The sequence below is a fragment of the Caretta caretta genome, chromosome 2, assembly GCF_965140235.1.
Source record: "Caretta caretta isolate rCarCar2 chromosome 2, rCarCar1.hap1, whole genome shotgun sequence".
Taxonomy (NCBI): Eukaryota; Metazoa; Chordata; order Testudines; family Cheloniidae; genus Caretta; species Caretta caretta.
In genome coordinates this window covers 113765685-113784171 of record NC_134207.1, presented here as the reverse complement: position 1 = coordinate 113784171, position 18487 = coordinate 113765685, and the positions used below count along the sequence as shown (strand labels likewise).

Sequence of the window (18487 nt, the reverse complement as noted above, 5' to 3'; positions counted from 1 at the left end):
GCTGTCATCAGGCTAGTTATATATAATATATTTTCTCCTTAATTTAGAGATTGTTGATTTAGATATGTAAATAGTACAATAAAATACATAAATATAGTCTACCCTGTAGTACCCGATAGCACATGTATCTAGTTAGTCATTGCACACAGCCCTGCAGTATTTGATTTTATGCTTACATTTACTCGCCTGTGCTGTTTGTGATGGAATAAATGCCCATAAGAGACACCACCAGACCAGATTCTGGTTCAGCTTGGCACTTTCTTGTCATCACCATCCCTAATAATGTTTTTTGCACTGGGGTGGGGGGAAGGGAAGCATTGAAATGAATGCCAACTGTAAAAACCTAGAAGTCAATTTCCTTCTCCTCCTGATGCCATGACAAGGTTTAGTAGAGCTGCAGCAATAGTACACTGTTCGTGAGCTTTCTCTGAAATAGTCTGATGGAGAAAGCGCTACAGGCTCTCTATTATTTGTAACTAGAGCAGGTCAAAATGTATTGGAAAAAAATCTGCTGAAATTTCAAAGTGCATCAAAAAATGGGAGAAAAGTTTTTTTGATTAAATGTTACAGGGGAGTTTTCCTCATTTTAACACCTGTGCTAGTTCTAGCTATACCTTATATTCTTGTCCTGCCCCTAATGGCAGTATGGGACAATGTTTATGTATACTGTGCCCATTGATAACTAGCTGCACTACAGTATGCAGTTCATAGTAGAAAGGGAAGATGAAACAAAAAGGGAAAAGTTAGACAATATTTGCCAAACACAAAGAGATTCCAAATATAGATCAGCAGGTAGCTATTAAAACAAATAGGCCAAGTGAACAAAATAAATACTTATTCAGTAAATAAGGCTAAAGAGCTGTGCAAAACAAGGATTTAATGTAATGTTGCAGGATCACAAACATTTCAGCTTGCAACCACTGAAATGGCCTCAGCCTGTGATCTAAAATCTATGGGGATACTTAACCCCAGTATACATCATTTATGCTGATCTATTGCTGCAAAGAGGACCTTGTGGGAAGCTTTTTTACAATCCCAACACCTGCTCCTCTGCATAAAGAGCAGGAGAAGGCATGGCCGAAGTGTACGGTGCTCCAGATGATTTCAAGCCTCTGGGCTGCTCTGAGTTCTAGCAGGTGCTTACCCAGCCCCATGGGATTGGAGAAGGTAGGCAGAAAACCCTCTTTTAACCACTCTCCAGTTGAACTGAGTACTGGTCTGGGGCACCTGAAAATCTGAGCCTGGATGTTTTTAGCTGACTGGTTCTATTGCTTCTCTCTGCCTTTACAGGGATAATTTGAAAACAACTAAATAGTATCATAAAGAGGAAGTTCCCAGCTAGGTAATCTTGAGATATGAGGAAATGCGTTCCAGGGGAAAGGTGGGCTGGAGCTCAACGTTTGGATCGGAATGTGAATCTTGATCTGAGCTGTCATCAGGGTTCATGATATTCAGATCTGGGTTTCTGGTTTGGAGCATTCTTTATTCCAAATTGGTGGTGAAGGTGATATTTGTATTATAGCTGGCCTAGGGCTACAACTGAGATTCTGAACCCATTGTTCTAGACATAGAGATCATAAAAGACCGTTCCTGTCCTGAGGAGTTTACAGCCTACACAGGCAAAGAGTGGAAGGGAAACGGAAACACAGAGAGGTGAAATGACTTGCCCAAGGTAACCTAGAAAGTCAGTTGCAGAGGTTGGAGTAGAACACAAGTTTGCTGACGCCCAGCCCAAAAGATCATTCTGTCTCGGTCATTTTTTAGGTGCCACAATGTAGTAAGGAGTACTTGGGTTTGCAAACATTACTGAGGCAGTGAACAGAAAGGGTTGTTATGGCTTTTTTGGCTTTTGTTAAAATCAAGACGAAGCAAGTTATTTCCTGCAGGAATACTGCAGTATGTTCATCTTCCATTATTTGTGCTAGAAATGATTAGCAGCGGCAGCTTCTACCGTAATTACACAGATCATAATTAAAACATATTTTTGTCTTACGAGCTGTGGCAAATTCAGACTTTCTATAAGGCAGCTCTTGGGAATGAAAGCAGTTTGCATGCTCTAGTGAAGTGCATGTTACAAAAGATGTATTTGCAGATGGGTTCAGGACGTGTTTGTCTCCTGCAGGTGCTATGTACTTTGGATGCAATGTGCCAGACTTTCTCATGGGTAATTTGGGTTCAGATCTGAATGGAATCCGTGTTGCCCATTGGGCAAGCTTGTTAGCGTATGTGCTTCCAAAAACGCAGCAGAATAGCCAGGGCTCCAGTGTCCAGTGGGGAAGGCCTGCAAGTGCACGCTATAGGGCAGCACCTGTGGTGCAGTGGCAGCAGTGCGGAGGGTCATGAGTTATGACGATGGGTAAAACAACAGAGGGGTGTAGGCATGACCATGGGTGTAACTAAATAGATATACTCGTCAGCATCCAAGGCTGCACTTGCTACCCACCCCTCCTACTACCCGTCTGTTTATATGGCCCCTATCTCTGCATTTTTTTTCTGAACACTTCTTAGACGTCCAGTCATTTTTTTTCTCATGACACTTGTGTGAACTAGAGAAATATTCTCATCCCCATTCTATAGACAGAGAACTGAGAAACAGAGCGATCTTAAGTGACTTATCTGAGGTCACACAAGAAGCCTGTGGTAGATTCAGGAATTGAGCTACATTCTTCTGAGTCCTAGCCCAGTGCCTTACCCACAAAACCATTTGCCCCCATCTAGCAGCAGCTATACTAGTAGTCTGCTCCTTCAGTCTCCCTCAGTGATCTACTGTGCAAGGCCTGTTTACTCAAGCCTTGTGCAGCACTCCAGGATTGGTCAGCAGGGAGCAGATATGTTGAATAAGAAGTTAGACCCAAACCAGAGGGCTAGATCTGAAACCCCCTACGCTTTGGGAAAGCTCACATCTGGAGTTACTTTGCCTCTCTTGACCTACTTCTCCATTGTGGCAATGTAAAACTCCAGGGCTGCGCACAGTTGAACTTTGGGAAGTTCATGACGTAGCTTGTAGCTACCCCTAATGTTTGCAGAACTACTTTTTGACTCATAACCGTGTTTAACCCAATTTGAGGAGTTAGCAAGATGGTGGTAGAGGAAATCCTGAGGCCCTGAGCTCCTGTTTTGGCCAATGAATGAAGACGCAACTAATTTTCAGCTGTTTTCTTTGGCATTTTTAATTTAACGTACATTTTTGCTGAGTGATTGAAACTCAGTTAAAGAGAGTACTTTTTAAAATGCATTCACCCTTATAAATGGGATGCACATATATTATCACATCTATCTGTTTGCTTGCTATTGAGACTCTAATCCTGCATTTCTTGTGCCCCCAAAACTCCCACTAAAGTCAATGGGGAATTTTGGATGAGCAACCAATGCAGGATCAAGCCCTGTGTGATGCTAGTGAAGTAGCTAACCTGAAGTGACTGACTCCATTTGACACAAACACACCCACAGGGTGATGTATAGGCTGTGTTGCATGGCTGAGTAAATGGCATTTTTCTACTGAGAGCCTTTTTCAGCCCATGTTACAGTAGTGGGCTCTAACAGTATCTAATCTGACTGTGAACCATGCCAAGAAAAATGAAGCATTGCAATTTTTGCCATAAAAGACCTCTCAAGGTTCAGTTCCCAGTGCTGCCAGGGGAGAAGGGACACCTGCGTCAGAACGATGCATGGTAAGCAGGGCAGAAGTTCATCACGTGTATTTTTATTTATTCATTTATTTTGAAAAATCATGAAGAGGGACAGAAAATATTAATTTAAAAACATCAGGCAAAATCCTGAAGTCTGCCTCAGTTTTCCTCCTTGGTCAGGCAAAACTCAGTCTCGTTAAGCCTATGGAGTGTATTAAAATGTCGTGTGACAATGGCAAAGAATTGCAGAGTGAGTCACTTTCTTCTATCACTGAACAGGGAACTTAATAAAAATAAAGGTACCAGCACTATCCCGAAAATTACTCTCTGTCTCCGCTACATTGTAGAGCTTCAACCTGGAACCCACCCAACCTCTTTCCAGTTACAGATTTAAATGAACAGCGCTCCCTCTCCATGAGTTTTTTTTTTTTCTCATCTCTCCCCTCCCCTGTTCTCCTATACTTCTTTCCCCAGGCACTGCAGGATCAAAGTCTCCCTCGCTTCCCTCCCTCCTTCCCTCTCCCCTCCAACCCCCCCGCTAGGATATCTCTGTTCAGTGTTCCAGGTCCTTCCCTGAAGCACTGCTTCAGCAGAGGGTCAGACCATTTGAAGCTGCTTGGTATCTTTACAGAACTGTGAATCGAGGCAATGTGGTCTTTTCCTATGGGGCTGTCATCGGCAAAGGGGATGACAGATCATAAGACATTAGATGAATATTCCCCTATAAGCCAGGAGCTTTGTGAGGGCCTTTGAAAAGCCACTGCCCTGACTACCAGTATCCAGAGATGGTATTGTAGCTCTTCAGAGCAGCTGCACGTTAGGAAAGGGGGTGAAGAAACAAAGAGAGGGTATTCGTCCTGCGATGAGTAGCCCAAACAGACTTTCCGTGTCTGCACTCCTCCTTGGTGAGCCATAGCCAGGGTTGGTCTAGGAAGAGTGATTCCATTCCAGAGAAGCCTGCGTTGATGTCACCAGTCACTGCCAGCTAGTATCAATGGCTGTCATTGAGAACCACCAGACAGACGCCTCCTCTGTATTTTAAAAGAGCTAACCAGAATTTGGAAAAGCCAGAGTGAAAGGACTATTTTTAAAAAAAAAAAAAAAAGGAAAGACCAAAACTGGCTGTGATAGGTGCATATAGCCCAATTGTCTTTAGTTCTCAAATAGCCAAGTGAGTCTGCAGAGGAGCAGTAGAGGGGGAGCCAGCCTATATCAATATCCTGGATGATTTTCCTTTGTGTGTAAAATATTAATTATAACCGAATAGGCTGTGGTGTTGCCTGAGAACAGGCAATGTTGTTGTGTTCAGTGGGCTAGAGAATTGCAGCTTGTTCTGCAGAAGGAACACAGCGTTGACTGTCCCTGCGTGCACAGTACCAAAGGTTTCCAACAACACTGGTACTCTGCATGGTAATTCTCACATTTGTTCGCCAGAGGAGGAGGTGAGGGAAAGGGAGGAGGCGTTGGGAGAGCACGGGGGCAGCTCTGCACTCATGGGAAGCATGCAGCAAGCAAAGGTAGCTGAAAATAATTAAGTTCTGATTTGCTGATGAAGCTGTTTAGAATCCATGGCTGAGAAGTATCACAGGTGTGGAGAGAGGAGTGACATGCTGAGAGCATCCTCCAGCGAAGATCATTTGGATTGGTTAAGGCAGCTGGGTCACAGAGGCCACCAAGGCTCAGGCAGTGCTTTTCCCTGCTCTGGTTTCAGAGTAACAGCCGTGTTAGTCTGTATTCGCAAAAAGAAAAGGAGGACTTGTGGCACCTTAGAGACTAACCAATTTATTTGAGCATAAGCTTTCGTGAGCTACAGCTCACTTCATCGGATGCATACTGTGGAAACTGCAGAAGACATTATATACACAGAGACCATGAAACAATACCTCCTCCCACTCCTTCCCTGCTCTCGCTCTCTTTCTCTCCCCCTCCCCTCCCCTCCCCCGCTTTCCTTCCCCCTTCTCCTTAATTCTTGGAGGGGGGAGGGGGTGGCAGATAAATGCTAAGGCGAGAGTGAACGGATGGCGGATTCCACACACATCAGGCAGCTTGGGATGCTTGCTTTTTCTTCTTCGGGCTGCAGGGAGGGCTCTGTTCCAGCCATGAATGGGGAGAAACCTAAAAAAAAAGCTTTCTGTCTAGTGAGGATGAAGCCACTGAAGGAGCCTGCTACCAACAACAACAATGTATCTTTTGTGATACACTGTCACATAGGCAAGGAGATCAAACATATATGCAGCAACTGCAGTCGCGGGGAGGAAGCCCGTGACGGTGAGTGCTGAGATTTTTGTGTGTGAGGGGGACAGAAAAGTATGTTTGATTGTAGGGTATGCGTGCACTACTGTCAGATGCTTGATGCTTAGCTTGCTACTTAATGGACTGCAGGAAAATAGAACAGGAGGCACCGAATGAATGTAATGAGCAAGTATTCAGCATAGTGACCAGAGAGAAGCCAGGAGGACAGTTATCTTAATAACCTCGTGTTAGCAGCTAATGGGGATAACACTCTCTAGTTGCCATAGAAATTAGTGCATATATTCATTGGTTTCACCATTGTTGCTATGAATTTATTAGACCGGTGTTTCTGCCTTGGTGCATCAACTTTTTCTTCACTGTGCAGCAGTAGAGTTTGCCTGACTTAATTATTGGTATTTGGAAGAGTGTGTTACGTGGAATCAATCTTGTGTGATATTTCACCATGCTGTCAGCAACAAATCACTGGGGGGTGTTTGTGGTTATATTGGAATTAATATAGTGTCCTTCAGCAGACAACTGCTACCACATCCTCCCCCACTCCTTTTGGGGTTGAGCAAAACCTCGAAAGGTATTCCAGGAGAGTGACAATAAAATCACAGGTGTTTGTACTGGTAAGTATATGCTTTTTATGTTCTGTAAAAGCAATGTATAAACAGAGTGATGACAGATTGTTTGGATATTGCTAGAGTCAGCAACTAGGAGAAGGAGAGAACTAGAAGAGGCATAAAACCATCCATGCAGAAATATCCTCACAGATGGTACCCCACGTCCTTGTTTAATATGAGTTTGTTTTGTTGTGTTGCTTTACATTTTATTTCAGATTTGAAGGTTCTAGAGTTAGAGCTAGTTAAAACGGATATAGTAGGCAGAGAGGTCCTGAAGGTCAGAGAGAGGTTTTTGACTGCAAATGTGTCTCTGGGCTGCTCGCTGTTTGTGGTGCTTGCCACTTTATTTCACAGCTTTTGACACTGAGGCAGGGTCTGGAATTAACAAAAGCCTGCTTAGTTTGCTCTCAGCAGAAGAGGAAAAATATTATTTGGGATCTGCTAGTCCTTTGTCAGCCACAGGTCTGCCGCTTAATGAAGTAACTATGGTTTTGCTAATGTCCCTTCAAAATTAGAGCCTTGACAGTGTAATTATAGTTGCCTTTGATTAAATTGCAAGTGAAGCTGAATGGAATTCCTTTCGCTGTAGAGTATGGAGATAGCCTTGGAATCCTGGAAATACACATTGGGTTAAACTCCCTTATTGGTTACACCGGTGCAATGGAGAGAAGAAATCAGACCATGCTGTGTACCTTATTATAAGTGCTTTTTCCCCACACCTACATATTGCTGGTGACAGCAAACCCCAGGAAAATCAAATTGAGAGATTTGCAAAGCAGTCGCAAGTACTTTACAGTATTAGCATGATTTATTTATCCCTAAAAACAGACTAAGCCACTTTTTAAAAATATGCATTGCCAGTTTAATTGAATTGATGTGTAAATGGATTACATCAACATCCTTTTTCGGTCTCCACAGCATTGTATGTATAACTGCAAGCACAGTAAGAAGAGATCGTAGTTGCTCTTTCTTTTAACAAACATGTGTGCTTATGTGTATAACCTCAGTTGCACGTACCCTTTAGCAGATTCTCAGATGCATAGTACTGTAATCTCTCTTCCTTTTTATGTTAGTCTGTTCAGTCTCTAATTTTCAGTGGGATATAGACTAATAACAATAGTCCACTAGTTATGAGATAACCCAGTAACCCCAGAAATACAAAAGCACAAGAAAGACAGGCTTTCACCTTACAGACCTTTGGGACATCTCAGAAATCTGATTTTACCTCATGGTACAGTGGTATTATAATTCATTCTTCCTCATTTAAGTGGTCTTTGACCATAATAATTTTAAAAGGATAGAGTTTGATTTACAACTATTAACTCTTTTCTTGCTACGGGTGCCATCAGTTTCTTATGCAATGGTAGGAAGTAATGAAACTGTATTTCCAGCTATGTTGGCTGAGCTTAATGCAGAAAGTGAGAAGTCCATGAAGGAACTTAGGAGCACATAGATGGGCATGGTCAGACCCATGACAGAGGAATTCATTTTAGCAGCTGCATTTTGGATGGACTGAGGAAGTGGGAAGTAAAAAGTCCAAAGAGGAAGAGGTTGCAGTACTCAAGGTGGAAAGTGAAGAGAGGTTTTAGCAGTTGCATGGAGAGTAGATAATGAATCTGGAGCTGGTCGTAGTCTGAGAATTAAGAAAAGGAGGACTTGTGGCACCTTAGAGACTAACATTTATTTGAGCATAAGCTTTCGTGAGCTACAGCTCACTTCATCGGATGCATGCAGTGGAAAATACACTGGGGAGATTTTATATACACAGAGAACATGAAACAATGGGTGTTATCACTCTTGTTACGGTGTGTATGGTCAGGTAAGGTGAGCTATTGCCAGCGGGGGGGGGGGCACCTTTTGTAGTGATAAGATCTGTGAGAGTGATGGGTCGTCCTTCAGGATAGGTTGTAGATCCTTGGTAATGTGCTGGAGAGGTTTTCATCAAGGATCTACAACCTATCCTGAAGAATGACCCATCACTCTCACAGATCTTGGGAGACAGGCCAGTCCTTGCTTACAGACAGCCCCCCAACCTGAAGCAAATACTCACCAGCAACCACACACCTCACAACAAAAACACTAACCCAGGAACCTATCCTTGCAACAAAGCCTGTTGCCAGCTGTGTCCACATATCTATTCAGGGGACACCATCATAGGGCCTAAACACATCAGCTACACGATCAGAGGCTCGTTCACCTGCACATCTACCAATGTGATGTATGCCATAATGTGCCAACAATGCCCCTCTGCCATGTACATTGGCCAAACCGGACAGTCTCTACGTAAAGAATAAATGGACACAAATCAGACGTCAAGAATTCTAACATTCAAAAACCAGTCGGAGAACACTTCAATCTCTCTGGTCACTTGATTACAGACCTAAAAGTCACAATTTTTCAACAACAAAACTTCAAAAAGACTCCAACAAAAGGCTGCTGAATTGAATTAATTTGTAAACTGGATACAATTAATTTAGGCTTGAATAAAGACTGGGATTGGATATGTCATTACACAAAGTAAAACTATTTCCCTATGTTTAAAAGATAAATTTGTTAGTCTCTAAGGTGCCACAAGTACTCCTTTTCTTTTTGCGGATACAGACTAACACGGCTGCTACTCTGAAACCTGAGAATTAAAAAGTTCTGAAAAAGAGAGAGAGGAGTGTAAAACACTTAGGCTGCCTGTCTGGGTGACAGAGAGGATGGTGATGGAAATGGAAGGGGCACAGAACTGTTTGTGAGGAAAAATGAGTTTAGTTTTCATCTGCTGAAGTTTGAGTTGGCATTTGGACATACAGGATGGAATGTCCTGGAGGCAGTCAGACATGCAAGACTGAACAGACAGGAAGAGGTCGAGGAGGGACAGGTATAAGTCGTCATCTTAGAGATGATAATTGAAGCCATGAGAGCAGATGAGGTCACCTAGTAATAGAGTCAAAAGAAAAGAGGAAAGGAGTGAGGACAGAACCCTGAAGAATGCCAGTAGGGAGCTGAAGAAGGATGGGGGGCAGGAGAACCAGGAGAGAAGAGAGTCTCAAAAGCCCCAGGAAGAGAGCAGAGGTGGAGAGATGGTGTTTTGAAAATGGCAGAAAGATCAGAGAATGAGAATATGCCCAGTACTTAACCAGGAAGATACTTGGTAAGAGGACATTTGCAGGAGGTAGAGAAGGGATGGAATTGGATTACAGCAGATCCAAGTGCTCTGGAAGTTGAGGTGATAAGCATATCCTGGGACATGCTGAGTACCTTCAAATCACCTTGATTTCAGTAGCTGCTGAGAGTGATCCTGGCAGCACTGTGCCTGAGTAGACTGCATGCTTGAGGATCTCGGAGGCAATGAAGTGGTAGTTGGAGAGGCAAGTATGGAGACAGGAGATTTTTGGTTGGTTTTTATTTAGGCAAAAAGGTGTGTTCTTACCACAGGTTAACTAATGCACGGTAAAATCTTAATGAAGTTTTTTGTTTTCACACGGGTTAGCAATTTGAGGTAAACGCTAGGTTTCCCCCATGGGGTATATCAACACTGTAGTTGCAGGGTGCAATCGCAGCTCAAGCAGACATACCCATGTTCTCTTTAATCTAACTACCGCAGGGACCCACAGCAGTGAAGCCACATCAGCATGCGCTTCAGGGCGGGTTATACAAACCAGCCTGGAACCCTGGGTAATTATTCACACAGCTAGCCCACATGGGCCCGCACGCTGCCATGGATTCACTGTTCCGGAGCTTGAGCTAGCTAAACAGCTAGATCAGGTATGTGTACTTGATTCGTATTCACACCCTATGGTTGCAGTCTAGACATACCCATAGCCTTTACCTCGACCTGCTCACATGGGAGAAAGCTACGAACAATCTTGTCATTATGAGGGTTTTTACCAGTGCTAGTTACCATGTTCGCTAACGCGCAGTAAAAACACACCTTTTTTCCTAGTGTGGATGCATCCTAAATGAAAGAAACATCCATAGCCTAGATTATGTACCTTTTATACACAACCCTGTTCTGGAAGTATTGTGGGGTTGCACTACCCCAAGGGGAGTTCTGAGAGCTCCCGCAAGCACAGTGTGTGATATTATTTGGTGTAACCGCCATCACTCTGGGTCCCTTCTGCACGTCTGGTTAATTCTGCTTGCCAGAATGTAGCACCTAGCTAGGATCCCATCCCTTCATTCACTTTAGAATGTCTTGCACACAAAGAGAGCTGTCGTGCTGATGGAGCACAGGGATTGCTGTTGGGGCTGGCCCTTGCATAGGGACAAAGGATCAGGCAGGATTGTGTGCAACATAACACACTGGTAACTTTGTGGTACCTATTTAAGGATTGCAAATTCAAAGGAATACAGTAGAAGGCTGATGATTTACGTGATGCTTTCCTTAAACATTGGAAATTGAAACAGTTTTAACTGCAGACTTGCTAGTTGAAAGAAAAAGGGAGAAAATCACACCTTCAATCTTTAGGAGCTGAAATAAGGTCAAAAGAACTTCCTTACCCAAAACTTAATTTCTCTGCCTGAGGCAAGTAGTTAACTACACTTGTACAGCACTGTAATGAATCATTCATATTCCGCTAAACTGCTTGTGACAGAAATCTCTGGCCCCAAAATAAAATGGTTGTACACAATCAAAGATCTTTGCAAGCCTTGGCTAACCATGAGAGGTTCACTGGCAAGTCTGTGCAGAACATTACTCAGGAGAGCATTGGGCTTATTATAGAGAGTCCTGGCAATGATTTAGACGTGATTTAAGGCCCTATAGAACTCCCAGTATCGACTGAGGTCTTTGAGGAAACCACAGATGACAAGTGGGGAACCCTATTGGGGAAACTAGATAACAGAGCAAAAAAGTCACCGCTTCCCAAAGCGAGGCCCAAAGACCAGCATTCCAGTTCTTTGTCCCCTGCCCCCAGGAGTCTGAGTAATTTCCTTTTTCTCCAATGAAAGTTAGTGGTAACCTGGAGGAGAAAGTGCAGCAGGCTTCCCTGTTATAGAACAGTCTGTTCATATAATTGTTTGCAGTTTTAAAACTAGGAGGGAGGAGAGAAAAGAATACTTTGGGGTTATTGCCCACAATTGTGAAAAAAGAAAACACAAGAAGTGGGGGTGGGAAAGGAAAAAATTGGTGGACGTGTTATTTTTTTAAATCATGTTCTGTGTTTGTGACATTTTGATCAGCCTGTCTCATTCTCGTTAGACCCTATTGATGCAGAGGTGTACTGCAGAGAATGTTATTAGAGGAAAGACCCACTAGTCTGCCATCACCTTCCAGTTTCAGTGTCTTTAGGGAGCAGCCAAGTGGCCTGCTCCAGTCTTGCTTCTCTCTGTGGACTCTGCTGTCTTCTAAGCTTAGGTGCCATCTTTGGAGGTGACATGGCTTCCTGTCCCATGATGAAGATCAAATTGGAAAATATTGTTATTTAAGCCTGTCAAAGAGAGAGGCCTGGGCAACACCGAAGGCTCGTCATTAAAACTTTGGTGGTGGCGGTAGTCCAAAAAGCAAACAAAATGTTAGGAAGTATAAAGACTGGGATAGCAAATAAAGTTGAAATTAGTGAAATGTCAGTCTATAAATCAGTGGTTGTCATCACCTTGAATGCTTTGTTGAGTTCTGGTCATTCTGTCCCAAAATAGATAGAGCAGAAATAGAGGGAGTTCAAAGAAAAGTGATCAAAATGATTAAAGGCACTGAAATACTTCCACATGAAAGGAGATGGTGAGTAAAAAGAGACATGATAAAGGTGTGCAAAATAATGAATAGCATAGAGATGGTAAAGCTAGTGCTTCTATTTAACTCTTCTCTTGCTGCAAAAACTTGGGGACATGTCATGAAAGAATTAAAAGAAAATATTTTTGTACATAATGTAGAATTAACCCATGATACTCATTACCACAAGATTATCAGTGAAGACAAGGCCTTAGTGAGATTTTTAAAGAGATTAGATGTTTATTTGGATAATGAGAACTTCTATAGTTAGAATTTTAAATTATTTTTATAAGGACTGTACTGTGAATTCTTACGCTTCAGAGCCATGCCCAACAACTAAATGATAGGATTGAGGAAGAAACTTTCCCTGGGGACAGGTTATTCCATAATTATCCACTAGAGATTATTGCACTTTCTTCCAAAGCATCTGATGCTGGCCACTGTAAGAGAGAGAGAGATACCAAACTGGATAGACCATTGGTCTGAACAAGCATGTTGTTCCTTATTCTTATATATGTCTCATACTTTGCCCCCTTAATTTTATTTGACCTATGTTTATACCTCAGCCACAGATATGCTAAGTAGTTAGTTTTCTCCTCTCTCCTTTTTCATTTTCAAGTATTGTCCCTTTACTTATTTGCCTCTCCTTAGTGGAGTCTCCATAGCAGGATGTTTTGCATGGTTGACTGTTTCTTATGTAAAATAAAGCTTCTGATTCATTAATGGAAAATGTGATCTGTGGAGCAGCATACCTTAAATCAGGTATTATTACTGTTTATTACTAATAATACCAAGGCACAAATCTGAGTAAGGAGCAGAACACAGGGACATTGGGAAGGTAGAAAAGAAATCAGAAGGGTAGATCCAACCCAGTCTTCAAATAAATGGTTCAGTTTTCTTTCTTTCTCCTTTGTCTTTTTCATTCACATTCTATTTCTTTTAATCTCATGTGTTTTTGCATCTTTTTTTTTTTCTTGTTCAGGCAAAATGATTTGCCTTTTGTCTAGAGTCGGAAGTAGTAAGTGCTGGTACTTAGTACCTGCAAGGCGAAAAAGCATCAGGAGGGTACAGCTGTTATGAGTTCCTGCTTGACTGGCAAAACATTGCAAAACCCTAACTTTTTAAATATACTGTTGGATGTTTAATACTGTTGTGTTCTGCTGTTTGATCAGAGAGGGAGGCAAATATTCCACATCATTTTAATTTTTATAGCAATAACATTTTATTTCTTGCTCTATTTCAGTGCCTTGTAATAGATACCTATGATTTGTTACATCAGCACGTCTCATTTGTAGTCAGAGAGCATAGAAGAACGTGCCTTCGTGCTGTGGCCTTCTTATCCACCCCACTTAGTAATCAAAGCATAATTTCAGGAGCATAGTATAAATGTACATGGTGATATCTTGCTAAGGATCTGTCAGGATTTCCAGGAGTAATTGGATGAAGTTAAGCAAAAGAAAATTTAGCTTCTTGTCTATGAAATCTGCCAGACAAGGTCTTGCAAAACTCACTGAACGCCTGCTAACTGGATTAACCTACTAGGGAGAGACTGATATGAAAGATGAGGGCGGTCAGGGTTAAAGGCAGACACAGGTCAGGGTTAAAGGCAGTATTATAGTATGTGATGTCTAAGAAGCCCAGTCTTCATGCCAGCACCATAAGTTTGGAAGTGCTGTGATTTTTACCAGATTCTGGGTGGGCTGGGGTGGAGGGTGAGAGGAGAATGGAATATATTTGGGGGCTCCATCTTTTGTATCCATCTGTAGCTAGTAGGAGTATGATTTAAGGCTCCTCCTCTGTTTAGCTCCTGGGAAAAAAGAGGCTCTTTCATTCTCTTGTTCCACTCCAGAGTTTTCTGGCTGTTGTGAGAGGGATGGGTCTCTACAACTTTATTCCTTTCACAGCCCCTTGGCCACAGCAAGGACAAGGAGAGGGGAAGAAAAAAAGCCTTTGGTCCTGTCTCTCTTCCCCTTCCCCATCTCTGTTTTTGGCCCCACTTTACAGTAGGGGAGATGTGTCTGACAGAGTCTTTGTGTTTGGAAAGCACCTAGCGTATTGTAGGCACTAAAACAATATAAAGAACAACCACACATGCACACCCCATCTGACTAGATTAAAAATAAGAATTGCCTGCAATGTCTTATTTTCTGGGTCTTTAGTAGGATTCTAATGAAATGTAAGGCCTGATATTGGCTTTCTGAAAAGTCCAAAAGAAGTAGCTCACACTGCTAGGCGCGCTCCTTTGTTCACTGACTGTAGTTGAGATTGCAGGACCATTGAGGCAACATTTAACGTACAAGGAATCAGCTCAGAAAAAAGGATGTGTAAATGGTACATCGCATGGACATCTGATGCCTTTTTAAGCACTCTTATGACTTAAAAAGAGCTTTATGTCCAAATCCTGCCCTGGGTGTATTAGAGGAGAAGAAGGTTCAGGGAGCCACTCCCAGTGCATCAGTCCAGCATCAGGGCAATGTTCTAATCCAACACTACTATGAGAGGGGCTCAAGTACAATGCCTGCTGGCCTCAAGGGTTGTGATCCAACAGTTCAGGGATATGGCCATATCACCCGTCCCTCAGCACACATGCTACAGTGTGCAACACACACATTAGCTTGGACATTTTGGGGAAGCAGTAAATTACACTTCACATATTTTCCTCCTGGCACTGCCTGTTCTGAGCTGTCCTGCCCTATAGTGGAGTAATGATTATTATAGTGCCATAGTTCAGCAGATGCCACTCCATTTCCACCACCACCCAGCAGAGAGCCACGATACTTAAGGGAAGGATTTTGCCCTTAGTCGTCTTTTGCCTGACATTTTTTAGGCCATTAGTCTAATGGATTTGGGCACTATGGATATAGGACATAAATATTAAAATGGCTGCAACTTTTGAATATGTCTTGGGAGACTTTGGCAGCTGAGAATGATTTCTGTTTCACCTAATCACAAAAGAAATTGAAGAACAAAAGTAAAGATATTTTAAAGTTATTCAGTTTAAAATGTCTAAAAATGCAAATGTGCAGTAATTGCAAGACTGGACTTTTTGAATGCAAAGGTGCAATAATTGAGAACCAGGATTTTTGAAGAGGGACTTGCTTGGGTCCAGCAAAGATCAGTTCAAATCCATATTATGTTGCAGTGAGTTATGCACAAAGGAGTGTATAGGTTGTGACCTGGAGATACTGCTGTCTGGTGAGTCAAGAATCCACAGATTAAAATGTTGCTAAGCAGACCTTTGTGCTTTAGAGTTTTTTACAGTCAGAATTTACATATTATAGAGTCCCCAAATACATATTGACAAGCTAAACTGGTTCTGGAAATGCCACTGTGGTCTATTATGTCCATGGTCCACATATTAGAAAGCTTCTTTGGGGCACCTATGGACTATAATGTCAGTGATCCCTGTCATACGGAGGCCCTAAGAACTCATTAACAATGTCTCCTGCACAACTATTGAGGCACAATTGCCTTGAAATTTGCTGGATTAGGAGACGTATCCAATATAGTACAAGCAAAGTGTGTGTGGTGAGGGGTGGGAGGGGGGGAATAATTTCCAACATGGAGACGTTGTCAGTTTGCTTAATTTTTGTACCATAAATTTTTTCTGTAGAAACATTGTTTGTTCTCCATCAGCTGAAATTAAAACAATTCAAACAGGATTTATGTTTTATGTTTATTCATGTTTTCAAACTTATCATTTCTTATCTTCCTGATGCTACTTTACAATCTGTTTTTAAATTGCAAAGATTACTAAAAGGCAGAGAAACAAGGATGGGTGTTGTGAGAGTTTGCTGTATTTAAGCACACAGGTGATGTGGGGAAAATAGGGCTCACAAGTAAAAAAAAAAAAAACTCTTTTCCCCTCCCTGAAACTTACCCATGCAGCAGCAGGACAGGATACACTCCTCACCCTAGTGCATTTACTTTCCTAAGCTATAGATGGGGGGATTAACTAAAGCTCTCAACAATATTCACCATCCCCAAAGGGACTTGATCTGCTGGCTTGTGGATGTGAGGGCTAGGAGCCTGACTCAGCATATATATATTGCAGTCAGTGCCAGGCACTAGATAGGGTCTCATGAAGCTCTGGTGTGTAGCCTAATTTAGGCTCATCCCAGAATGCATCTTTCCTTTTCCCATTTTCCAGAACTGGCCTCTCTAAACATTCCTGCCCTGTACCAGCAAGATGGCTCAGGGACCCTTTGCTCCTCCCATCATTGCACATCTAATGAATTAGGCCAGTATTATGTACTTGTAGTTTGATTCCCAGAATATGTCCAGTAATTCTAAAGTGTAAAAGTGTGAGTGGCTTTTTATGCATTTATACTGGCCATGATGAGCGGAGTTAAATATGAACACATCTTTCTCTTACTCGTGCAATGTGTACACATCACAACATAAAATCATAACATGTATGTCCCTAACTGTTAAAGAAAGAATGGACACCCTGTAATTCCTAACTTTCTCTTCTCCCTTTCCCATACTTGGCGTGGGTTGCCAGAGTGGCAAGTTCAGCTCTTTATCTGATCCTGCATTCCGCCACTAAAAAAGTCACCCCTCCCCTTTTTTTTTATTCCCCGCAGTCTGCCGTGGGTAATGGGTCCATATATGGTGGAAATTATAAGAAATGCAAGTCCGTATTGTGGATGGGTGGGAGGGAGGTAATTATGTTAGAAAGCAGCTGACTTCAGCTAGTAGAGCTGCTACTCAAATTCTGTTGACAAACCAGGGTTGCAGCTCTTCACCTCCTATCAGTGCTCATTAACTTCACTATTTTTTGCTGTTGCAGAGTTTTACATGTCTCCATTTGTGTATGTTTGTAATAGAAATGGGCCCACCACATCCACACCAAACATCTGAACCTGGATACAGAGATGTTTTTTTAAAACTGATTTCCCCTGCCCCCCACCCCCCTTTTTACAGAGGGCCAACCTGAATCCACTAGTTTGCAAATTTTGGGAAGTCTGAAATCTGGATCCAAATATTGCAGTTTAGGCTATTCTCTATTGCAAATATAAAACAAATATTACTCCTGCCTTTTTGCTTTGAGATTTTTGTAATAATCCCTTTTTGCCAATTCCAGTTTAGTTAAGAGGTTTTATGAATGCAGCAGTTTTGCTTAGCCAAAATTTCAAGGCCATGCTGAAAAATGTTTACGAAATTTGTAGAATATTGCAAAAATATTTTGGTCATAGAATTCAGCATGAAAGCAAGTGCATATCTCCTGTCCAAGTTACCCCCAGATGCACAGTGCCTAGTTTCCCTTACTGCAGAAATAGATCAGAAGGAGTTTTTGCTGATGGTAACTCTAGTTATGTATTTCTTTGTAAAAGAATAATTTTGTGAAGCCTGTATGGTAAGACCTTTGGAAAGTCCATAATTCACCATTTCTAGTATATGTGCAGATTCTTTTGCACAGGCCTGCTGCATGGTGCCAAATGCACAGCAGCTAGTGGGTGAAAGGAAGATATCTTTGTTGTGTTGTAAGAATTGTCTAATTGTGTTTCTTTATTTTTTCCAACTGCAGTATTGAAATAAAATCTACTGCAAATACCTACTGTTGTGACCCTCATAATATTACACAATGAAATTATTGTCAATTTCAAGGACAAGTGGCTTTGTATAGGTAGGCCCAATCTGCCAGAATGCTTTATTTGCAATTATGGCTCAGAACAGGCCATCAGTTTCTTCCTCAAACAGCTGTGGCTGGTTGTTGTTACAAAAGAATGCATTAGATTAAGAAGGCCAAGCTGAAGTACTTTCTCTGCTGATTTATATTTCTGGATGTGAATTCTAATCCTGAGGAAAGGTGTCTAAATGTCAGCGCTGGGCACTAGAGTCCTCTCTCCACAGGCTAGGCTGCAGCAGTGCAGGCTTCCTGTTTTGTTTTTCCAGCATGCTTCAGCCTGACCTGGAGAGGACCACATATATGGGTGAGAGAGCAGTTCACGCCCTCACACTCACTCCGTGCCTGGTGCTTAGATCTGTCAGATCAGCAGCAGACACAGGAAGAGGATAGAGGGGTTAGATTCTGCCCTCATTTACAAGTCAATTGGATTGCATGGGTGAAAGAAAGGGCAAAATTTACCCACAAGTCGTGACTCCCAGCCCAACTAACTTAATCGCTAGGTGTACTGGGTAAAAATCTGTGACTTATTATCCAGCTTCCGTGGTGATCAAGGGAAGGGCTCCCCATTTACTGTAATGGGAGTTAGACCAGACCTTAAATGCCTGACTTTAGGCATCTTAACTTGAAAGACTTCACCTTTCCTTCTAACTGCTTGTACTGAGATTGATAG

The 18487-nt window shown here is 42.2% G+C and overlaps 1 protein-coding gene across 10 annotated transcripts in view; it reads left to right on the top strand.

Moving 5' to 3' along the window:
• PHACTR1 (phosphatase and actin regulator 1) overlaps nucleotides 1-18487 on the top strand; it is a 447348-nt gene that overhangs the window by 222511 nt on the left and 206350 nt on the right. Inside the window, exon 1 of one of the 10 annotated variants that reach the window (XM_048839852.2) lies at nucleotides 5631-5897. The exons of 8 other annotated variants lie outside the window; for them this stretch is intronic. In XM_048839852.2, coding sequence (XP_048695809.1) covers nucleotides 5648-5897 — 250 coding nt within the window. In that variant the 5' untranslated portion in view covers nucleotides 5631-5647. Of the gene's footprint in view, nucleotides 1-5630; nucleotides 5898-6239; nucleotides 6494-18487 lie in introns of those variants that run through there. One more of the 10 variants, XM_048839859.2, reaches the window with a different exon arrangement.